Below are 21,218 nucleotides of genomic sequence, written 5' to 3' on the forward strand. Positions count from 1 at the left end.
TCAGGAGGGGGTTTATGGGTCTTTATGGGTCAAATACTTAAACCTCAGATAATCAGCTGGCATGGAACAACACAAAAGCAAACCCTCCCCGCAGGAAAGGCCCCTCACCAAGCAGTGCTGGCACTGCTCAGCCCACCAGCCTGCAGCAGCTCCCAGAGTGGGTCCTTAAGGGAAGCATGGAAACACACTCCTCTTGATGACCACCTTGGATATTGGGAAGGACATTCAAGGAGTGTTTTCAACAAGAAAATAATGTGGAATCATGTAAAAGTTGTTCTTATCTTTCCCCTCATTTACCCAGTCATGAGCCAGACCTTTACAGGCAATGTGGGCTCAAGGATCAGACATCTGCCAAGGGCATGGAACCTATTTGTATTTCACTAGTTGTAGGCACATCACAACACCACCACCACGTCCTAGAGCCTGGGCCTGCAGGAGATCCAAAGCAGGCAGGCAGGGATTATGGAGAGCACCAAAAAGTACCAAGAAGCACCTCCAGGCAACACAGAATGGTTTGGGTTGGAAGGATCTTAAAGCTCACCCAGTTCCACCCCCTGCCACAGGCAGGACACCACAGACCAGGTTGCTCCAAGCCCCATCCAACCTGGCCTTGGACAATTCCAGGGATCCAGGGGCAGCCACAGCTTCTCTGGGTAACCTGTGCCAGGGCCTCACCACCCTCACAGGGAAGAATTTCTTCCTGACATCTAATCTAAATCTCTCCTCTTTTAGTTAAAACCATTTCTCCTTGCTCTGTCACTACCTGTCTCTGTAAAAAGCCACTCTCCCTCTTTTTTTATAATCCCCTTTAAGTACTGTAAGGCCGCAGGGCTGCAGATCCAAACTGGGCTCCTACCCCAGCTGTTGATTCAGCCCAACACAAAGGATTGCTCCTGGATGAGGCTTAAAGTAGTTGTCTCATGAAGAAGGGAAAAAATATCATCTGCAAGATCTGTGGCACCAGCCCAAAGCTGTAAAGAAGCTCCCAGGGGAAGGAAAGGTCACCACAAGCCTCTCCCTGCTGCTGAAAGAGTCAGAGACATTTCCTCAGCCTCTTCTCCAAATGCACAGGACTTGCACAAACACAAACACAGACTCCTCTGTGCTCTTGCTAAAAGACAGCAAAAATAAAAATAATCACATACATCAGTTACTGAAGTGCTGGCTTGTATGTAACTGATGAAACGCACACAAAGATGATTTTCTGGTGGCAAGAAGCAAGAATGAGATCATCTGGAAAACAGAACATGAATATTCTGACAAAATCCTCAAATTTTAGCACAGCAACAGTTTGGAAAGGCTTATCCTTGGGCAACAGAAGTGCACTTCTGCCATCAGAGCAGTTCAGAGGAAAAAATAATAATATAAGAAACATCTCCTTTTCATTCCCATTGCTTACGGTGAAGACACTGAAGGTGCAGCTAAACCACACAGGCCATTTATAGCAGATCCCAATTAATCCTCAGCCTTACCACATCTGTAGCCAGTTCAAAGCTGCCCTTTTAGAAGGGGCTGATGCCAACAGCAAACTGCAAGAAGTCCCTGGCTCCATGGCTCTGGACATGCTCAGGGCACAGAGAACAGCAAGACCCCTCTGTGCACAGAAGATCTGCGAGCACCCTCCAACCCAGCCCCCCTCTCAGCTGCTCATTTTCACTCATTAGTGCTTCAATCTTTGACACAAGTGACTTCCATACAAAACCAAGTGCTTCCTCTGGATGTCATCTGACTGCTCACAATTTCCTTCTCCTTCCCAAGGGAGACTCCCCAGCCAGACAGTCCCTTCCAAAACTGTCCACATCCAACTCCACATATTGTGCAATCACCCCAACAGTGTTAATCCCCCAAGGACCTTCCAGTCACTTTTTATATTTATAGTCTGAACCACATGTGACACACTGAATAAACAACATGCAAACAAAACTTAGAACTGACTGTGCCAAAGGATTTCAAGCCAAGCAAACCCTTGCTGAGCACACAGGTGCTGCTCAGGAGCCACCTGCCATCCTGGAATGCAGAGGTGCATTTCCTACTCCATTATGAGCTGGGAATGACTGACTCTGGGAAGGAGTAAGTTTATATCAAGCCAAATTCACCCAAATATTGTTTAACAGCTCTGTTCCCTCATATTAGCAGTTGTTCCCCATCCCTCTGGGGTTTTAGATATGAACCACTCAGACAGGTTTCTGACCATGTATCTTATAATTTGTCAGTGCTAGAGAACCATTTGATTAATAGTGAGTGATGGTCACAGCAGCACAGGACACTTCTGCCCCATGGTACCATGGTGGCCAGGCTGTTCCCATTTTCCATAAGCCTCCACCATTTCAGCTCCTTAATTCTAATGACAGCTTGTTCTTTTCCCATCTGCCACCTCCCTCCCCCTGTTCTAGGGGAGAAATCAGACACCAACAGCAGAACATACTCTGCCCTTTAGCTTTCAGCAGCACCTAAAGAGACTTATATCTATATATACGGTATATGTATCATACCATATATAGATATGAAATCAACTGGGACATCACTTATTTCCAAACTACATATTTCATATATATATTCATACTCACATACACTTACACATTTACACTTACACATTTAAATGAAAAAAGGTATAAACCTTATTTCTGGAAAAATAAGTTCTGAATGGAATGGTATTTTAAAGAGGAAAATTACTGCTGAATAAAAAGACACACAAGACTTTTTAAAAGAGAAGTGACACTTCTGCTATCAGGTGGTCAGCTGGAAAAGCCTTCACATACAGATTCCCAATGGGAAATGCCTATGTCAGTGTTGTCCATCTGACAGTGTTGTCTATCCCAGGCAACCAACAATAGGACAAGGGGACATGGGCTCAAGCTCTGCCAGAGGAGGTTTAGGTTAGATGTTAGGAAGAAATTCTTTACAGAGAGGGTTATCAGGCATTGGAACAGCCTACTCAGAGAGGTGGTGGATTCACCACTCCCAGAGGTTTTTAAAAAGAGATTGGATGTGGCCCTTAGTGCCATGATATAGTAACTGGAGTTGGATCAGGGGTTGGACTTGATGATCTTGGAGGTCTTTTCCAACCCAATCTATTCTATGATTCTATGATTCTATGACATGAAAAACCTCCAGAAATTAACACAGGGATTGTACCAACCACCTCAGCAGAGATGCTTCTGATCCCCACGCTCGGTTCAGATTCAGACATTGTCACAACAGACCACACACGAGGCAGAACAGGCAGCTGGTTTTGACTCCATCCCGAGCTGCTTTTGCCACAAATGACGGCTGCTGGCTCTGCAGTGCACGATTTGTCTCTGCACGCCCAGAAGAGGGCTGCACGACACAAGAGCGGTCCCGTGGGAAGCTGGGCAGAAGCCCTGGGTGCCTTCCCTGCCCGTCACACGCTCCCCCCGCAGCGCCGCAGGCCGGGTCCCCTGCTCACCTTGCTGCTGCAGTTTGTAGTCCGTGGAGTACGCCTTGCCTATGATGTTCCACACGGGCCTCAGGCACCCGAAGAGCCCCTCGAGGAAGCCGCCGCTGCCGCTGCCCGACCTGTTGAACTGCACCTTGACATCGTCCCCCGCGCCGTGGCTGTCCCCGTCCCCCGCGCCCCGCGGGCCCTGTGGGACGGGCGTGTCGGGCTCGTCCTGCTCCCGCAGCTGCAGGACGCTGTTCTCGAACTGGTCCCGGGAGTCCTCGCTGATGCTGGTGAGCACGGCCGCCGTGACCGGGCTGCTCACGCCCTCCAGCAGCTCGGCCGGCAGCAAACCCTTGTCCCGCACGTCCTCGATGAGCTCGGGGGACGGGTGGGTCCCGGCGGGAGTGTGCTCGTCGGGGAACCTACCCAAGTCTTTGTCCTCACAGAAAGCTTTGCCCATGGAGTTCGGGGAGGAAGACAGGCCCAGGCGCTCCTGAGTGCTGGCCATGATGCTGTGAGTGTGCATCAAGGAGATGGGCCGAGCTGGGGCTTAGAGAATTTGTGCAACACAACTCAGATGCGACACGTGGACCCAGTACCTGAAAGGAGAGGAAAAAGAACAACTTTCAAATTTTTATTTAAGTATTTTCACTTCGTGCGCTTTCACTGAGGCGAGCTGATAATTAACTAGGCTTTCCAGACAACTGCTGATACTTGGTAAATAATTACTGCCCTAAAAGAAACAAATAAATAATTCCAACAGAAACTCCACTCAGGCAGTACTCTCGGTAACCTACTGCAGGAATTGCCTGGTAAACAAACACCACAAGTTTTAAACAAGAGCCTAAAGGTCAAAATCATGAAAGACTCTTTGCGGAAGAGTTACTATAGCATTTATCTGACTGAAGCTGGCCCCGGGGGTTTCCCAGCTCAGGTATGGGTTGAATCCAGCCTCTGTTTCTGGTCTGGCACAGCCCACAAGCTCAGGATTCCTCTGCAAACCCTCGAGACAAGACATTAGAAAAACAAAGCCCAATGATACAGGTACTTGAGCCCACCTAGGGATGGTTTGTAGCCTCTCCCTCTGAGCCCCACCTACTTATGACCATCCCGGACCTTTAGTTTAATCCTTTCAAGTTCAGTGTGGCAAAGATATTGTTCAATTCTCTAATCACATACACGTCACCCTCATAAACAAGTAAGACTCAGAGTTTACAGCAGACCCTCCTTGCTGATCTCCCTCCTTCCACAAGAGCATCTCCTCCCACTGCTCTCTGCTTTTCCCTGCAGGAGATCCTGGTAGGGTGCACATAAATTCAGAGCTGGGATCCCTTTTAAGAAGTCCCCTCATCTCTTGCTATGAGCTCCACTGAGGGACCCTTTTCCCACAACCCATTCTGTTACCTTCCCACAGAGTCAGGTCCACAGCCAGGGGTCAGGCTGCCAGAGCTCCCAACTGCAAAAAACACCTTTTTGGGACAGAGTCACTTCACAGAATATTCTGAGCTGGAAGGGACCCATAAGGATCATCAAGTCCAACTCCTAAGTGAATGGCCCATACAGTGATTGAACCCACTTCTGAAACAAGAGGTTCTAACTTTGTGCCAAAAGTAATTAAGTTCATTCATCCCATAACACAGAACAAAGTCTGGTATTAAATTCCATAAGAAGCTGAGAGGTGGAAAAAAATAAACGGCATTAGCAAAGTATTTTGTTCAGAAGTAAGATCAGTTACACTGCGTGCAAAGTCCCGGGCTCTGCAAACAGCCACTGAAAAGAAGAAAGAGGTGGCCAGGTAGGACACAGCCAATGGAAAGGGAACAGCTCAGACCCGTAACTCCTCAAGATGAGGTCACTGCAGAGAGGAGAGATAAGACCTTCAGCCTGTGGGATGAAAAGCTCATGCCCTGGGCTTCAGTCCCTCCCCAGCAGAGGAAGCAGCAAAAGAGAACAGCCACGAGCCTGGATTACATTCCTTTACTTCTTCCTGATCACATGGATTCTGCATTAAAGCTTTATTAGAAGGATGTTATTTAGGCTGCAGACTTTGTCTTTAAAAGAAAACAAAACACCAGGTGAGGCAAATATTGCAGCACGGCCCAGACAGTACAGGAGCTGAATGAGACTCGTACTGGAAGCTGGAGAGTTGGTTATTCCTGACCTACCTCTGACCAGCATTACAAGGACTGACTCCTCAGTGTGGGAAGCTGCAGTGTGACCTCAGTAGTATAATTACTACTAGTAGTAGTGGTTCTATCATCACAGATTTTGTTGCTGATGAGAAAAAGTTTCAGACCTGAGCAGAATTTCAGAAAAACACCAAGCCAGCCCCAACTAAGCGTTTCTGGGCACTGCTCCTGCTCACCTCTAACATTCTGAGAGAAAGAAGTGATTCTTTAAACAAAAGCAAAATGTCACCAGTGTTCCTACAGAGAATGTTTGTAACTTTTGGTGACACAGAACACTAAGCAATGTAAATAAAACATCAGTCAGGTTTTCCTGTAAGAAATATGAAAGTAAGGGCAGGATTTGAGGTAACAGTGTCCCCAAAGTATCCCAAAGCCATGGGAAGTGCATAAAGGATAAAATCAGACTTGGAGGATAAAATCATTTTGCTATTACCTGGCTCTCAGAGTACACTAGTACAAGATTAAGTTTTTGCTTTTACCTTTCTATGCAGTTTTCTGACTCTGGAATTTTGGTTTAACAGGGAAAGAACAGCTTTTCACAACATAGCTTAGACATGGCTGCAATAGCCCAGCTAAGAACAAACCCCTGGACTGAGGGACATCAAATCTGTTTTCTCAGATAAAATTGCCTTCTCCAACCCTGAGATATTTCAAATTAAAAAAGCCTTTAAGCACAGTGCTCTGCCATCTTACATGCCCCTGGATGGAGAGAGGAGGCAGGCAAAGGTCACAGAAGTATTTTCAAATTGGCATGATACAGCCTTATTTAGGCCCTTACATAAGCAGCCTGATTTTCAGAGGTGTAGCAAACTCATTGTTTGGAGAGCATAAGACAGCAGCACTTATTTTAAAACAACTTCATATCAAGCCAATGTGAAGCAAAATGGTCCAGAAACCCTGGTGGGGGTAGCAGGCAGTTTCTGCCATGACACATCAGTGCCAACTTGTTGGGGAAATGAATTTTTTTAATTCTCTTCCATTACAGTAAATTCTGCAATGTGCAACCTCTTGCTTTAGCAAAATTTGATTCAACACAAATAAACTGGGTTGTCTTCAGCCTCACCATCTCTTCACAGAAGGGAAGAAGAACATTTTTTAAAGGTTTATCATCCTGTCTCCTCCATTCTTTCGGTCAGAGCACCAAAAGGCTGAGATTTTTCATGTTGAACTCTTCCCAATAAAAGAAATCTAAGTTTCATTCAAGGCAAAGAAAAATGTTTTCTTGAAAGTTTGAAGTTTCATTATATCCAGACTGTTTGCCATGTTTTCATAAGGGCACATAGTGACAGGACAAGGGGAATGGCTTCCCACTGCCAAAGGCCAGGGTGAGATGGGATATTGGGAAGGAATTGTTCCCTGTGAGGGTGGGGAGGCCCTGGCAGAGGTTGCCCAGAGAAGCTGTGGCTGCCCCTGGATCCCTGGAAGTGTTCAAGGCCAGGTTGGACAGGGTTTGGAGCAACCTGGGCTAGTGGAAGGTGTCCCTGCACATGGCAGGGGGTGGGACTGGATGGGCTTTAAGGTCCCTTCCAACCCAAACCATTCCATGATTCCATGATTATGATCTGCATTTGCCTCCTTAACTTTGCCAGGGAAGGGCAGAGCCAAGGGCTGTACTGTTTCCATCTCCTGCTGTAGCAGCCTTCCAGTCACAAGCTGGAAGCTCTGTGTGTGGGAGGACTGTGCATATTTAAGAGACTCTGACTTCACAAAGTGCTGCTGCACACACAGACTTCAAGGCAGACCCTCTGATTTGAACTGTTCTGATGAGTTCATGCACTCTGCACTAACAAATTATCTTACACGTGGAAGGAGATTTGAGGATCAGTGTAATTTTCTATGATCACAACTTCCCGCAAATGATTCCATTTCCAGGCAAAGTATTTTTTCCCAGGCAAAACCCATCATGCTCAGACAAAAGGAGCAGGAAGAGCATCTCTTCTGGGAAGAGTGAGGCTGCACCTCAGCATGTCAGGCAGCCTAAAACACAGTTTAAAACTATCAGAAAAGTGAGAGTTTGACCAAATCACCGAGTGGGTTAATCAGCTATCACAAGGCATGCTCTCATCTTGCCTGATACAGCGTCTGCCCCTGGAAACAGCCATCCAGAAAGTGTCCTAGGATGTACCCAGAGCCACCAAAGCACGTGGCTGCCTACACAAGCCCAATATTTATAAAAGTGTCAAGGCAATGGCCAGGTTTGCAGACACAGCTGAGTTAACCCAATGCCCTGAATGGGCTCTAACTGAAGTTTCCCCTTTAAGGTTTCTCCTTCAAAGAGCTGTGCTAAAAATTGAGTGGCAAATCACCATTCCTGATACAGCACAGAGACAAAAAAGTTACTGTGCTGGAAAGGTGGTGTAAGTACAGAGTGTCCTAACAGCCCAAACCTCCAGTAACACTGAGTTAGTTTCCCTGCAGCACTATTTCTGTATTACCCAGCAAAGCACATTCTCTGCCTGCACTTTCAATATGCAAAGGGAATAAAAGCAACTGTCTGATCCAAGTTTAAAGTCTGTAAAAGAGCAGCTGGCAGAAACCAGCTGGCTGGGCCATGGAACTACCAAGGACAGAGATTCCTGTTCATATCACTATTTACATCCAGGCCCTGGAGGTCCTTGCTTTTTCCTGGTACTCAGCACGATTTCCTTCTGGCTACTGTGGGTACAAGGTAACTACATGTTTCCTCACTGATAACATGACTGGAATTGGAGGTGTGTATCACCTCCACTTGGGACAATGCCTTAAAATGCCTAAAAATATAACAAAATCCACAAAAAAATATGTTTATAAATCATAGTCATCCTGTTACACATCTCCCAGCTGGGTTCTCCTGCCCCTTGTGATTCTCTCTTAGTTTCCACAGGGAATTTTTACAACAGGCTGATGCACAGTCCTCTCCCATCTCTGTACAACTCCAGCACAGGAACATACAGAGCTGCTGAGCTGGCAAATCCCAGAGCTTTGCCTGTCACTTCTGACCTTTGGGGTTTGAATCACATCATTTCATTACACAGGATTCCAACAAAGTTTTTCTCTTTCTCACCAGTCTCCTGGTGAGGAAAATGCTGTTTGAGTGGATCAGATATTCCTCTTCTGCCACACTTTTTGCATCACTTGAAATATATGCTTGTGTTTTGCATGGTTGTTTTGAAAACAAAAAGTAAAAGACTTATTAATAGAGAAGGAGTTACACATCACCAGAAGGCAACCTCTTTGTTTCCAAGGGGGCTGGATTTTTTTTCAAGTCACATTATTACAATAATTACATTACATTTCATAAGTTACATTATCTGTTTTGTAAGGTTAAAAAAAAAAATTACACTATGAACCTTGTCCACAATAACTCAGTGCAGACCAGGCCATGCTATGGGCAAACCTTTAAACCAACTATGGAGCAGTCCAAGGCAAAAGCTTGGGTGTTGTTAAGCCATCAATCTCTTTCTCCAGACATGCTGCTCCTTCAAGGAAACAGGTTTCTTCCCATCTCACACCCACGTGAATGCTCAGCCACAACCCAGCCTTATTTTTAAATATTACAATTGTGACACCGCCAAAACAATCAGTTTATGATAAAACAGCTGAAAATTCTTCATCTGACCCACTTGAGGTTTTCTGTCACTGCAACACCTCTGAACACATTTCTGCATGTGCCCAAACTTACTCCACAATAAACAGCAGCTTTATCTGGGAAAATGAGGTCTTGTAACACTGGCTTTTTTGTGCTTTACCCTGTCAGATAAACACTACACTACTTCTGCACATCCTGACTGGAATATACCCTTTAGTTCCTTTCTCCAGTAACTATTTGGATGCCACCTCAACAAAAGACCACTACCTTTTGCAGTCACCACAATCCTCACCTGAGCAATGTGGGGTTCACAACTATCATCATCACCATCCTAAAAGGTTAACAGAATATTCTAACTCAGCCATGGGCATTAAGAAGATGAGACCACAGCCATGGAACTGTGTTGTTATGGCAGCTATGTCCATGTTCTCCCAACAGAAGCTTGACCTCATGCTGATTTAAGTCAGTCTGGACATATTGAATAAAGGTTACCCTAAAACAGGGATGCACCCTTTTTGGCAAAAGGGATTTTACAGTTGTGATATACTTTTGTCTGTGGCTGCATCAGCAAGAAAGAGAACCCTGTCTAGCTCTGTGGTCTGAACCCTTTCTGACAATGACAAAAATAGCACGGTGTGCCAGCCAAGAAATATCCATAATGGCTGAATTCAGGCTCTGTGCACAGAGCCAGCTGGAGGTTTGCTTGGCACCTCACACATCCCAACTGAGCCTGGCAGAGGAGAAATAAGTGGCACCTAGGTTGCAGCATAGGAAGAAACCACCCCAGCCCAGGAGGACAAGTTCATCTACCCCATTTCCTGCCTCCAAAAGCCAAGGGAAGGCTCTGCAGGCAGCCAACCCTCACCAGAGCAGTGTCACCAGCCCCCCTGCTCACAGCACACAGGGGGGGTTCTCTGCAATAGCCCACACAGCATTTCTCCTGTGCAAATGCATCAAGGAATTTTTTTTAACCAGAACTTTGGCAACCACTGTGCCGTGGCAGGGAGTTGTGTGGTTTAACTCTGTGCTGCAGAAGGCAACACCAGCTACTCTGCACTTTGCATGTCTCCCTAATTCCTTTCTTCAAACAGCCAGGTGTTCACTCCTTCAGTGACACCTGAACCTATTCATCTCTTTAATTCCAGCTGTGACTTTATGAACACTCCATCCTCCACTCCAACATCTTGTTTCAAGTATAACAGTTCCCACTCGACCTTCTCTCTCACTGCATCTCTGATCACCTCTGTTCCACTTCTCTTATACCAGCCTTAGAATTATAGAATCCCAGAATGGTTTGGGTTGGAAGGGACCTTAAAGACCATCCAGTCCCACCCCCTGCCATGGGCAGGGACACCTTCCACTGTCCCAGATTGCTCCAAGCCCTGTTCAACCTGGCCTTGGACACTTCCAGGGATCCAGGGGCAGCCACAGCTTCTCTGGGCAGTTGAGGATGTAAATTGAGAAAGTAAGATCACAGCCAAGATTCCCAGTGAGGACAGAATGCCACAGAAATGCACAAAGGCACAATGGTTATTTTGGTTCTTTGTTGCTTTCCTAACTATTCCTCTAATTCCATCTCATGTCTAGGCACGCCTCGGGATGCTAAGCTAACTTCCACGGGTCTCTTACAACCTTAAGATCTCATTCTTGAGCAGTAAAAGCTAGGTCAGAGTCTAATTCCTATGTACTGGATGTTAAGATTAAATTGTATTTAATCAACACTAAATTGAACTGACATTTTATCACCCAAGTTCACTGGAGCCTTCCAATATTCCCTCCAGCTGCCCTTTGTGGTTATTACCCTGAACACCTTCCTTGGGTAGCCTCACAGTCCAAATGCTCTTGCTTCAGAATATTCCTAAGTGATCTGGATATAGGAAGAACAGGTGGAAAGACTGAGTAGTGAAATCTCCAAAGCAGAGAAAAATGTTTCAACAATTTATTTATCCCTCTACGCTTATTTCATATACTTTAATCAAATATTTGCTTGAGATGGGCATCCCTGTTATTTTATAGCTGCTTAAGTATCTTTAAAATCTCTGGTAAGTATTCCTGCCAAAATCCCAACAGATTGTGTCAACCAGATCCCCTTTTCTGACTTGCTCTTGACTCCTACAAAGAAATTTAATAGATTTCCAAGGCAGACTTCACCTTAAAAGAACTGTGGTGAATCTTGTCCCCACATGCAATGTGTGCATCTGCCCTGGCTCTCAGCACAGGAATTTCAACCTCCACCAAACACCAGAACAAATATTTCACTAGGAACTTCTTCAACAGAAGGTCACAAATTTGTGGGGGGTGGAGAAGTGGTGCTTGATGTGGAAAGAGAAATCAAGCATCCACTTTTTTTTTTTTTTTGGCAAAAGGGATGAAAACCACGAAGCAATAAAAATTCATCTTAGTGAAGAAGGCAGACAAAGGGCCCATCCACCTCCTGTGTGTGCAGGGAGACCTCTCCAGTGGCAGGGAGAGCATGTCCTGCTCCACCTGCCAGCCAGGCCTGCCCAGCACGGCTGGGGAGTAAGCACCTTACATAACAGTGTATTTCCAGCACTACACACTGAACTGCTTCCTCTATCCTGGAGAAGGTATTTTTGGATCTGTTAAAATGCTACTGTGTTCTTCCAGGGCTTTGCATTCTTCTGCTCAGAAATTGCATAATCTGATGCCATAGGAAATAAGTGATGTTGCATAATGACTCTCGTATTCGCTGCAGGATTTGGGGAATGCACCTCTCTGTGGGAGAGCAGCTCTGGGCAGAGGTCCTTGGCTTTGGAGGAAAGAAGAACCCATCAGCCACCGGCCTCTGGGGAGCAGGGGGAACAAACCAAGGACCACACTTACTTCCAAAAAAATCAGTTTAACTTTTAATCACCCATTTGCTATTTGTTTCCCCTCCCTCTGGCTGCCACGTGTCATGAGCTACGTGCACACACGGAACACCAGCAGCTTCACAGTGTTCTGACACCTCACCGACCATTGATACCCTCCACCACAAGCCCATCCATATATTGCCAAACATTCAGCTGCTACAAAGACAGACTAAATGCTGATTAGCCTTTTATATGGCTGAATTGCTGTTGGAATCTGTCTCAGATCAAAATTTAGAAATGACCTTAAGTTACACTCTTCTCCTTTGTCTTTCCAGCTGTTTTCATGGCAGGATCCAGTCACAGGTTTCAGGCTCCGCTCTGCTCCTTTTCTGTTCATCCTTCCCAATTCTTCACTTTCACCTCATTGAAGATCCACATTACATTACTAAATAACCAAAGAACAGTCACTAAAGGACAGTGACTAAATAACAGATTTAAGGACTCAGATTCAAATATTTTACAACAACAAAGCCCAGGAAAATCTCCAAGTTGAGTTCACAGAGGCTTTACAGCCTCGCTGACCTTGCTACATGAAGCCATTAAATGTTCCAGTCCTACCAACAAACAATACCTTGGAATTTTCCCCACTTACAGCACTGAAACATCATATTTTCCTCCAAGGACTAGCGTTAAAATTAATTAATGTCTGAAAGATCTTTGAGGATGAAGATCAATATCACAGTGCTGTTCTCAGGAATCCAGTGAATGAATCAAAGTCTCACTTTAACTCACGTGAGGCGTCAGACTGGTCTCAGGTAAATTCGCTCACTCCCACGTTTGTTTTTATTTTTATAGTAGACATGAATTATTCAATATTTGCAAAGCACATCTGACATGTAAAAGCTACTCACACGAACTTCTCAGCACTAACAGCTTATGTGCTTCATGCCCTGTATTAAATAACTGAACAACTACCCATGGAAGTACCAAAATTCCCGGGGCACGTGCAGCGCTCCGGACTCTGTCCCAGGTCCCAGGACCTGATGGGAAGGGGAAGGACACTGGAAATCCAGCTGGTAGATCTCAGATGAGGAATGACAGTAGTACTCAGATGTATTTAGCAAGCACCATACACAGCAAAGAGGATTATTGCTCAACAGAGCTGAGGCACAATGCCCTGCTCAGGAGCCTGGAGTAAGCCTGTATTAGTGACACAGAGTAAGGTGTGAGCCTGCTCCGAGGCCACCACGGGCTGGGAACACCATCAGGGCACACAGGCAGCACAGCCCCAGAGCAGAGAGCCACACAGGAGCCCCAGAGCCTGGCAGGACTCGTGGCACCCAGTACCCAGCCCCTGGTGCATCCCCACTGGATGGGCTACAGTGGATAACCCAACACTGGGGGATCTGTGCTGGATCTCCTGTGTGTCAGCAGAAAAGTCACAGCTGTGCAGCTGCATTACTGACTGTGGTGTCCTCCAGAAGGTAACAGAGTATGGGGTTGGGGACAGGAAAGGACAACTATGCCAGGAATGAATACAGTGTCCACACAGACAACTCCATTCCTCCAGCCCACTAAGCTGGAAAAGGTCCAGCCTCTCACCCACACCAGGACTTTCTCCTTCCTTCCCTCACAGCACCCCTCCAACTGCTCCAGGGGAACCAGCACCAACAATCACAGCTTCACCAGGGGGTTATCAACCATATACTTGACACAGACACATCTACTCTTCCCCCTGGCCTACACCCAACTGTTGCTAAAGTCTTTGAACCCCCTCCAGTCACCAAATTCTCAGCTGAAGCTGTAAGCAGGGAAAGAGGACAGAGGTCAAAACACACACTGAGTATTTATAGGGGTGGGAGTAAGCACACACAGAGCTGCTGCTCCCAGCCCACCACAGCACTTCAGCTGCAGCTGCCACCCTGCCATTCCACCCTGAGAGTACTCTGTGTTTTGGGTGAAATATTTACTCCCCCCTCCCCAGGAAATGAGAGTGATTTGCTGCAATGTCACACAACAGGAGACTACAAAAGCCTAAGCCCCTGCACGAATGGATAAAAACCAAAGTCCCATAAGCTGGACAGGGCTTGGTGAAGTGCCAAACTCCGAGAGCTTCAGAGGTAACATTTCCCTCAGCTGACTCGTTTTGAGTCAGTTATGGCTGAGAACTCACTGGAAGTTGTACAAGCAGTAAACCTGCTGCTGTTTTCCTCCAAATACAGGATCTCAGATGAGAGCTTGGCTAAAAGGCTCAATGCCCCTTCCCCTGCCTGCTCTGGCCCCAGGGACCAGAACTGAAGAGCAAAGTGTTCACATAAGCCACATCAGATCTCTTAATTTTATACAAAAAAAGCTTTACTTTAAAACTGTGCCATTTTAAGAAGCCCTACTCTAAATCCCCTCCCCACATCTTGACTGCAGACAGCCTGGAACAGGTACCAGGTGGGAACAACTCCAGTCTAATCACTCACCACCCCATATTTGCTGTTAAAAAAAGTCCTAAGAAAACAGGAAATACTGTAAAATCTTTTTTATCCTGCCACTGCTTAGAGTAGACCCATGTTTTAATAACTACTAATTGTGAAAGGGCTTACCTAGGAAGAGATTTTCAAATAAATCATTACTCAATTTTCTGACCCACTGGAGATAAGCCACTTACCAAATCTTTACAACAGCAGACAAAAGAGGGAGGTTAAAAATGCAACCAAAAAAACCCCCAAACATGGTTAAACACAAATTCACAAATAGCTGAGGAGCAGTGAGAGTCCCTACCATATATTCTGTGCTAGAAGTTACTTGCTAATTCCAGGCACAGGGGTCAAAATGAATGCCAGCTATAAATTTAACTATCAGGCAGCAGGGGACAAAGACAAATCTGAATGACAGGACCATTCTGGATCAAAGACTCACACTGGAGGCCCCAAAGACAGGAAACAAAACTGGTGTTAAAGCAAAACAAACAAACAAAACCCCCACTACATCAAAATCCGGATTTATTTGTATTTCTCAGCGGAAGGCTGTCACAGCCAGAGGTTCAAAGGGCTGCCTCTCTCTAGAAACAAAACCCGCATACATTTGGGGACACAACAAAAAGGACAGTGACAAAAACTTTTCAACCCATGACAACTCTACCCTCCACATTTTAGGGTATCCCAAGGTGTCAGTGGCTACACACAGAGCAGGCACTGGGAAAAGTGCCCATATGTCCCTGTCAGACCGACTGAACCTCTCTCATTTCAAATATTTTCATGTTTTCTCCCTCAAAATTATTTATCAAAATACATTCCCCTCAGCTGCTTCTGCTGAACAGACTGCCTATTGCTAAAATCAGTATATCCAAACACATGGGCCTGATGTCATCTTTCTCCAGATCTACTTAAAATACCCTCTTTTTTTTTTCATTTACTTAAGGGAGACATGTGGTTTGACATGATTAAGCTATTGCAGTACTTAAACCACCCCCCCAAAACAAAAATAAAGAGCAGCTCCTCTTTTCATTGGGAGAAAACATGACATCATGCCCCATTCAGGTGAGCAGGAATATGACAAATCTTGCCCCAGTGAACAGTATCGTTAACTGCAAAGGTACTCCCAGCTCCCTCATTTATTAGGAAAATGAGGGGTGAAAATCATGTGTTCAGCACACCAGAGACAGCTCAGACTGCTATTTGCAATAATACAAGAACAAATTCCTGCCTGGCTGATTGAAAGAAAACACATCTCCATCTCAGAAATAAAATTCAATTATTAATCACTGTAGCACAACAGAAGAATTGTTTTATTAGCCCACAAGGAAAAAAAAATTACAATTTTGCCTAAAAGGCAAAAAAATACAATTCTGCCTCTTTATACTATCTCTTGTAATTCTTATGTCATTGCCTGCATATTCCATTTATATCCATTCTCCACTGCCATTCCCTTCCCCTTTAAAAGGGGGGCACAGGAAGATAACGTGCAAAATTGCAAGTGAAAAATGTCTATCACACCGACAGGCAAAGGCCAGGCCAGCTCTCAGATTGATATGCAGTGATGGATAAATTAAGGTTTCACGTTCCCTCTTCCCTCTCTCAGCATCGTTTTTTCAGCCCTTTCACATCACAAATGCAACATCCATCTGTCCTTCCGAAATAAATGGCGAAAGGGGAGCGCTGACCATGGAACACACACACACACAGACCCACACACCTCTCACAAAAACCACATTTTCCTCCAGATACTCACAGGGATGAAGATTTCCTATGTGATGCTCCATTTTCTCGTTTTAAAAAGATGGAAGGGGGGGGGGAAAAATAAAAAAAAAAATTTAAAAAAAAAAAAAAAAGGAAGTGTTGCAAAATAAAAGGAAATTCCACCCACACAATCCTGCAGCCTGCTGCAAAGAAGCACAGAGCGTGCTGACGTCACGGATTCATGAATGGATGGAAATCGGGATGGTTGGAGATTCGGCGGCTCCGGCTGGGGCTGGGCACCGGCAGAGGGGAGAGGGGGGCAGCCAATCCCAGCCAAAGCCAGGCACCCAACTGCCTGAGCCCCCCGGAAAATGGCATCAGTGCTGCCACCCCGGGGGGAGGACCAGCGAGGACATCCTCCGATAGCCCCGAGTCTGTGCCGCTCCTGGGGAACAGCAGCGTGTCAAATAACAGCCATCTGGTGTACGAATCAAATGGATTTGGTAATCAGAAGAGGAGTTTATCATCTCCCCGGCTTCTTGCAGGATTACAAACCCGGGGTATTATTATTAAAATAACTAAATATAAGCACGTACTGGAAGGAGGCAGCAGGGAGAACAATAGGAGGCTTGTGTTTGATTAGCGATGCAAAAGCACCAGCAAAATAAAAATAGGAGCACTGACAAAATCCTGCATTCAGCTCCAGTCAAACATTCCCAGCAGCGGGCAGACGAGCTCACAACACTCAGGAACACTCAGAAACAAAGATTGGAGCAGGCAGAGTTTCACACCCGGGGCTACATAAGGAATGGTGGGCACAGCACCCACGGATCCCAGCCCACCAGCCATTCCCATTCCAGCTTCAATTCCAAGCCAATGGAATACACTCAGTTGTGCAGACCACGTGCAAGGGCACCCAAATGGATGGCAGAGTCCTGGTGAATGCTCACAAGAGCAGCTGTGATTAACTCAGACCCAGACAGGGGAAGAGCACAAGTTATGCCTTGGTTTTGTATCCTTGAAATATGAGAGATGGAGTGGAGGGATGAGCATGATCAGGAATGAAGGTCAAGGTTTGAAGGATAACCTGGGCTGTAAGCTCTGCAATAACACTGTCTCAGGGTAGACCAGGATCCAACCTTCTGGACTTTAAAAACTCCTTCTGAACAACCTGCAGCCTCCAAATTATTAAGACACAGGATTTCTATATTTTCACCACACCTTTTCCTAGCAAGGAGGAAGCAATTATACTATAACAAGTTGTCCCAAAATTTACTCTGCTGGTGCACATCTTAAAAGAAAGCCCGAGAGAATCCCACCTTTCCTTATAGGAAGTAGGTAACATCCCAAAATAAACCAGGACTGGATGTAACAACAACAGATCTGGGCTGAGAAATCAGGGATTTTGTTCTACTTGATCTCATGTGAACCAGCACCACTGACACCAGCTCCTGTGGAGGGAGAAGGGCTTGGATTCTGGACTGTGGTTTCTGAGTTGAGTTGGCCAGGGAAAATTAAAAGGAATGCAAATTTCTTGTTACCTACCTCCAAGATCAAAGAAAGCCCCAGGTAACTTCCGCTGAAGAAATATCTCCTCTCTAAGATTTAAAAGTCACCAAAGCACCAGATTTCTACCCAGACAGCGCAACAGCTGCACTGCTGTGCCCCAGGGGAAGCAGGAGGGGAGGTGTGGAGAGAGATGTCCCTTCTCCAAAGGGATCACTCTGTGCCACCATTTCAAATCCCAGTTGCACCTGCTTTGACTCCCTGCCTTGCCTTCCCTCCCCCTCTGGAGCCCAGCCCTCAGCCAACACCACCACCATGGGACAAAAACAGCTTCCAGATTTCCCTGGCATTTTCAAAACAGACCCAAAACATTATTTTACTCCTGTGCCCTAAAGCAAAAAGGGATAAATTCAGGAACTGGAAGGGGGAGCACAGTAGCACATGCAAGAAGTGGAAGAAAAGGAAGAGAAATACCACTATAGAATGAGAAAAGTCAGAATAAAAATAGAAAGGAAAATAATTTTCAGAGGTTTCCAAGGGTTAATTGCAGTGACATTAAAAAAAAAACCAACAAAAAACCAGCAGGGAAAATAAGTGGGAACAAAACCCCAGGAAGACTCCAAGGGAAGAAAGCAGCTTGCACATAAAATTTCAGATTTTATTCTCTGTGGTGGTTTGGTTCAGCACCCCAACACTCAATTTCATCTGTGTCTCAAGAGCTCAGACTAAAATTTTCAAGCACAAAGGTCCCAAATTTAAGCAAGATAACTACCTTAACTCATTGTGAAATAGAAAAAGCAACCTAAAATGTCCCCAAAATTATGTCGGGTTGCAACCAGTTGGGTATTTTCATAGTACACATTGCACAGCTCTTTTGATGCACCACTAGTGAGTAAATAAGTTGATCAATATTAGAAAGAAAAATAATTTTCCTCCTTCTGATACAAAAACACTGGCAAAAGCAGGGAACTCTGGGAAGATGCCTGAATACAATTTTATGCATAAATTTAGTTCAGTATTAACCTGAAAATAGAAAAAAAAAAGTACCAAATACAATAAAGGCAGAAGACACTAAAAATCCAAAGCTCATAAGGGACCACACAACTGCCAGTGAAAAGCTGATAGGCAACAGGATTTCTGAAAGGGCAACCAAGTAATTAGACCACTAGGAGAAATAACAGGCCAAACTGGTGGAAATGGGTGCTCGAAGTATTAAAAAAAAAAATCTGTTCACTATATTTGAAAAAGACAGGATAATTAAGTATTTCCAAGCCAATTAATAACTAACAGGAATGTTATCCAGCATCTGCTAGGCATAACGTTTCTAGCTGGCACATCATGTTGATTTGAGCCCAGTCCTAAAATAATCATTTAACAAGTTCTCCAATCCTGTGACCTTCAATTTTAATAAACTGGCGAACGACTAAAATTGCCCAAGACTGAGGATACCAATATTATGCCAATACTCAAAAATAGCAAACATTTGTTATTTATAGCCCCTGGGAACTTGATGGTCATCTTGGGCAAAACTCCTAAACCAACCTTTGACAGGGAAGGAGGGTTCTGCTGCAGGGGACCAAAGGCCCAGCAATCCCAGTGTCCTGCCTCCAGGGCTGGCCAGGAACAGGCACAGGGAAGCAGAGAAGCAAAGCAAATCCTTAACACTTCTTGTGGCACATTCCACTGACTACAGCAGAAAATTAGAAGAGAGATGGCAGTTACTCGAAGGTTAATTTCATAATTATACAGCAGCAGGGCTGTTCATAAATCTACTCTGCACACACTTAGGGGTACAAGAGGGACAGCACCGTGAAAACTTCTACCTGGATGAGCAAACAGGCGAAGTGAGACAGCAAATGATTCTCCAACAGGCAAAAGTCTGGGTAAATATTGGTATAGATAAGGTGGCGAGAGGAGCATTTCATTGTCAAGTTCTCAACATTTGTGAAATCTCGGATCCACTCTTCCAACCCTGTAGGCAAACACCCCTCTTCTGAGTGTCCTAACCTTCAGCAGTGGGGTGGGTGACAGGGAAGAAGGAAAAAAAAAAAATCACTATCATAGAATCAGATCAAGATTTTAACCAGAATGTCCCCAAATCTGAGACTCTGGACAGTCCTCCCTGCCAAGGCAGGTGAATGGGACTGCAATTCCACAGGACCAGTGCCAAGACCCATCAACTGTGACCAAAGGAAAGGAGATAAAACCCAAAGTGGGGCATGTGCAAGACATCTGGGTCTGCTAGAAATGAAAGCAGAGAGCTGAAGATGGGCACAGACTCACAGACACACAGCACCCTGAGGGAAAGCCCCCCTTGTCAAAAGGGTCTCCCTTAAAAGTGATTCAAACCAACTCACTGGCACTTGTACCACCGTTGCACACTCTTCAAATCAAAGTGCTACCGACTCCTCTTACCTAAAAGTGAGGTTTCTCTACAGTAAAACCACCTTCCATGCTGTTGCCAGTTGTGTTTGACCGAGTGTGCTCTGCAAGCACACGATGGGTAGGAGCACATAACACTGTACAACGACCTCCTTTAACCTTGTGTTGCCTTTACTGACACTCCAGGAACTAAAAATAAAACAAAAGACACTAAAAGGCAATAACAAGACAAAATGCATTGTGTGGTCTCCTGTTTAAGCACGAAGTTGGTATAGATTCTTTTGTTGAGGAGTTCCTGGGTGGTTTCCCATATTTTTCCAGATGAGCTGTGCCTCACAGGCTCCTCACCACAGTCAGTCTGGGAGGAGACAAATCACTGTAATGTTAATATGCACTCAAGAGGCTGGGCAAGTTCAAAAAACTACCTTTGCAGACTTTTACCTTCTGAAAGGAATACTGCCCAGGTCCTGAGACATAAGGAGAAGTCCTGGAACTCCACCAGGAAGGAAAGAGTGCTACATAAGAGACATTAAAGCTGCTGAAAGGGCAGTTCATGCAGCAAGTGAACAACAGCTCCCCAGATTTCCAGTGGCTGTGGCCCAGCTGAGCAGAGGCCATGTGAGAAAAGCAGATCTATTTGTTCAGGGACACAGGCACAAAAATAATATTCCTCTCAGAGAACATGCTGAAATCAAGCCTTCCATAACAATAATTAACTCTAATAGAGTTGCCAGCAGTGAGAAACACTGAAAAAAAAAATTTAAAAGTAAGTATATATAAATAGCAGCTATAAGGGACACTTGTAAAGCCAACTGAGCCAACGTCACCATTCCTCTTCCAGGTGGGGAGCCTGCAAAAGCAGTGAGACCCGACAACAAAACCTCAGTAGCATATGGAAAGAGAAGTCCTATAATTTATGTTATTCCCATAAAAAGGCACACAAATGGGGAGCCTTTGCAGAGAGGAATTAATGAAATTGAAGAAGTGATTAAAAAATGCAGCTCAATTCCCCAAGGTCAAGTGTTGTTCAGAGGAAAAAAAAAAAAAAAGAAATCACCTGCATAAATATAGAAACAACTTGGAGCAGCTGTGCTGTAGATAAGGGCTGGGGATGGAGAGAATCACAGTCTGAGAACAAATTATAAATATCCAGTTGTCACAAACAAGGCAACTTCTGTCCATTGACAG

General features: G+C 45.2%; 1 protein-coding gene across 1 annotated transcript in view; it reads right to left on the minus strand.

The window, feature by feature from the left end:
* MAP3K13 (mitogen-activated protein kinase kinase kinase 13) overlaps positions 1-21,218 on the minus strand; it is a 71,925-nt gene that overhangs the window by 21,365 nt on the left and 29,342 nt on the right. The window contains 1 exon segment of the mRNA XM_027650484.1: positions 3,428-4,002. Coding sequence (XP_027506285.1) covers positions 3,428-3,929 — 502 coding nt within the window. The 5' untranslated portion in view covers positions 3,930-4,002.

The sequence above is a fragment of the Corapipo altera genome, unplaced genomic scaffold (genome assembly GCF_003945725.1).
Source record: "Corapipo altera isolate COAL_440 unplaced genomic scaffold, ASM394572v1 54, whole genome shotgun sequence".
In the NCBI taxonomy this organism is placed as follows: domain Eukaryota; kingdom Metazoa; phylum Chordata; class Aves; order Passeriformes; family Pipridae; genus Corapipo; species Corapipo altera.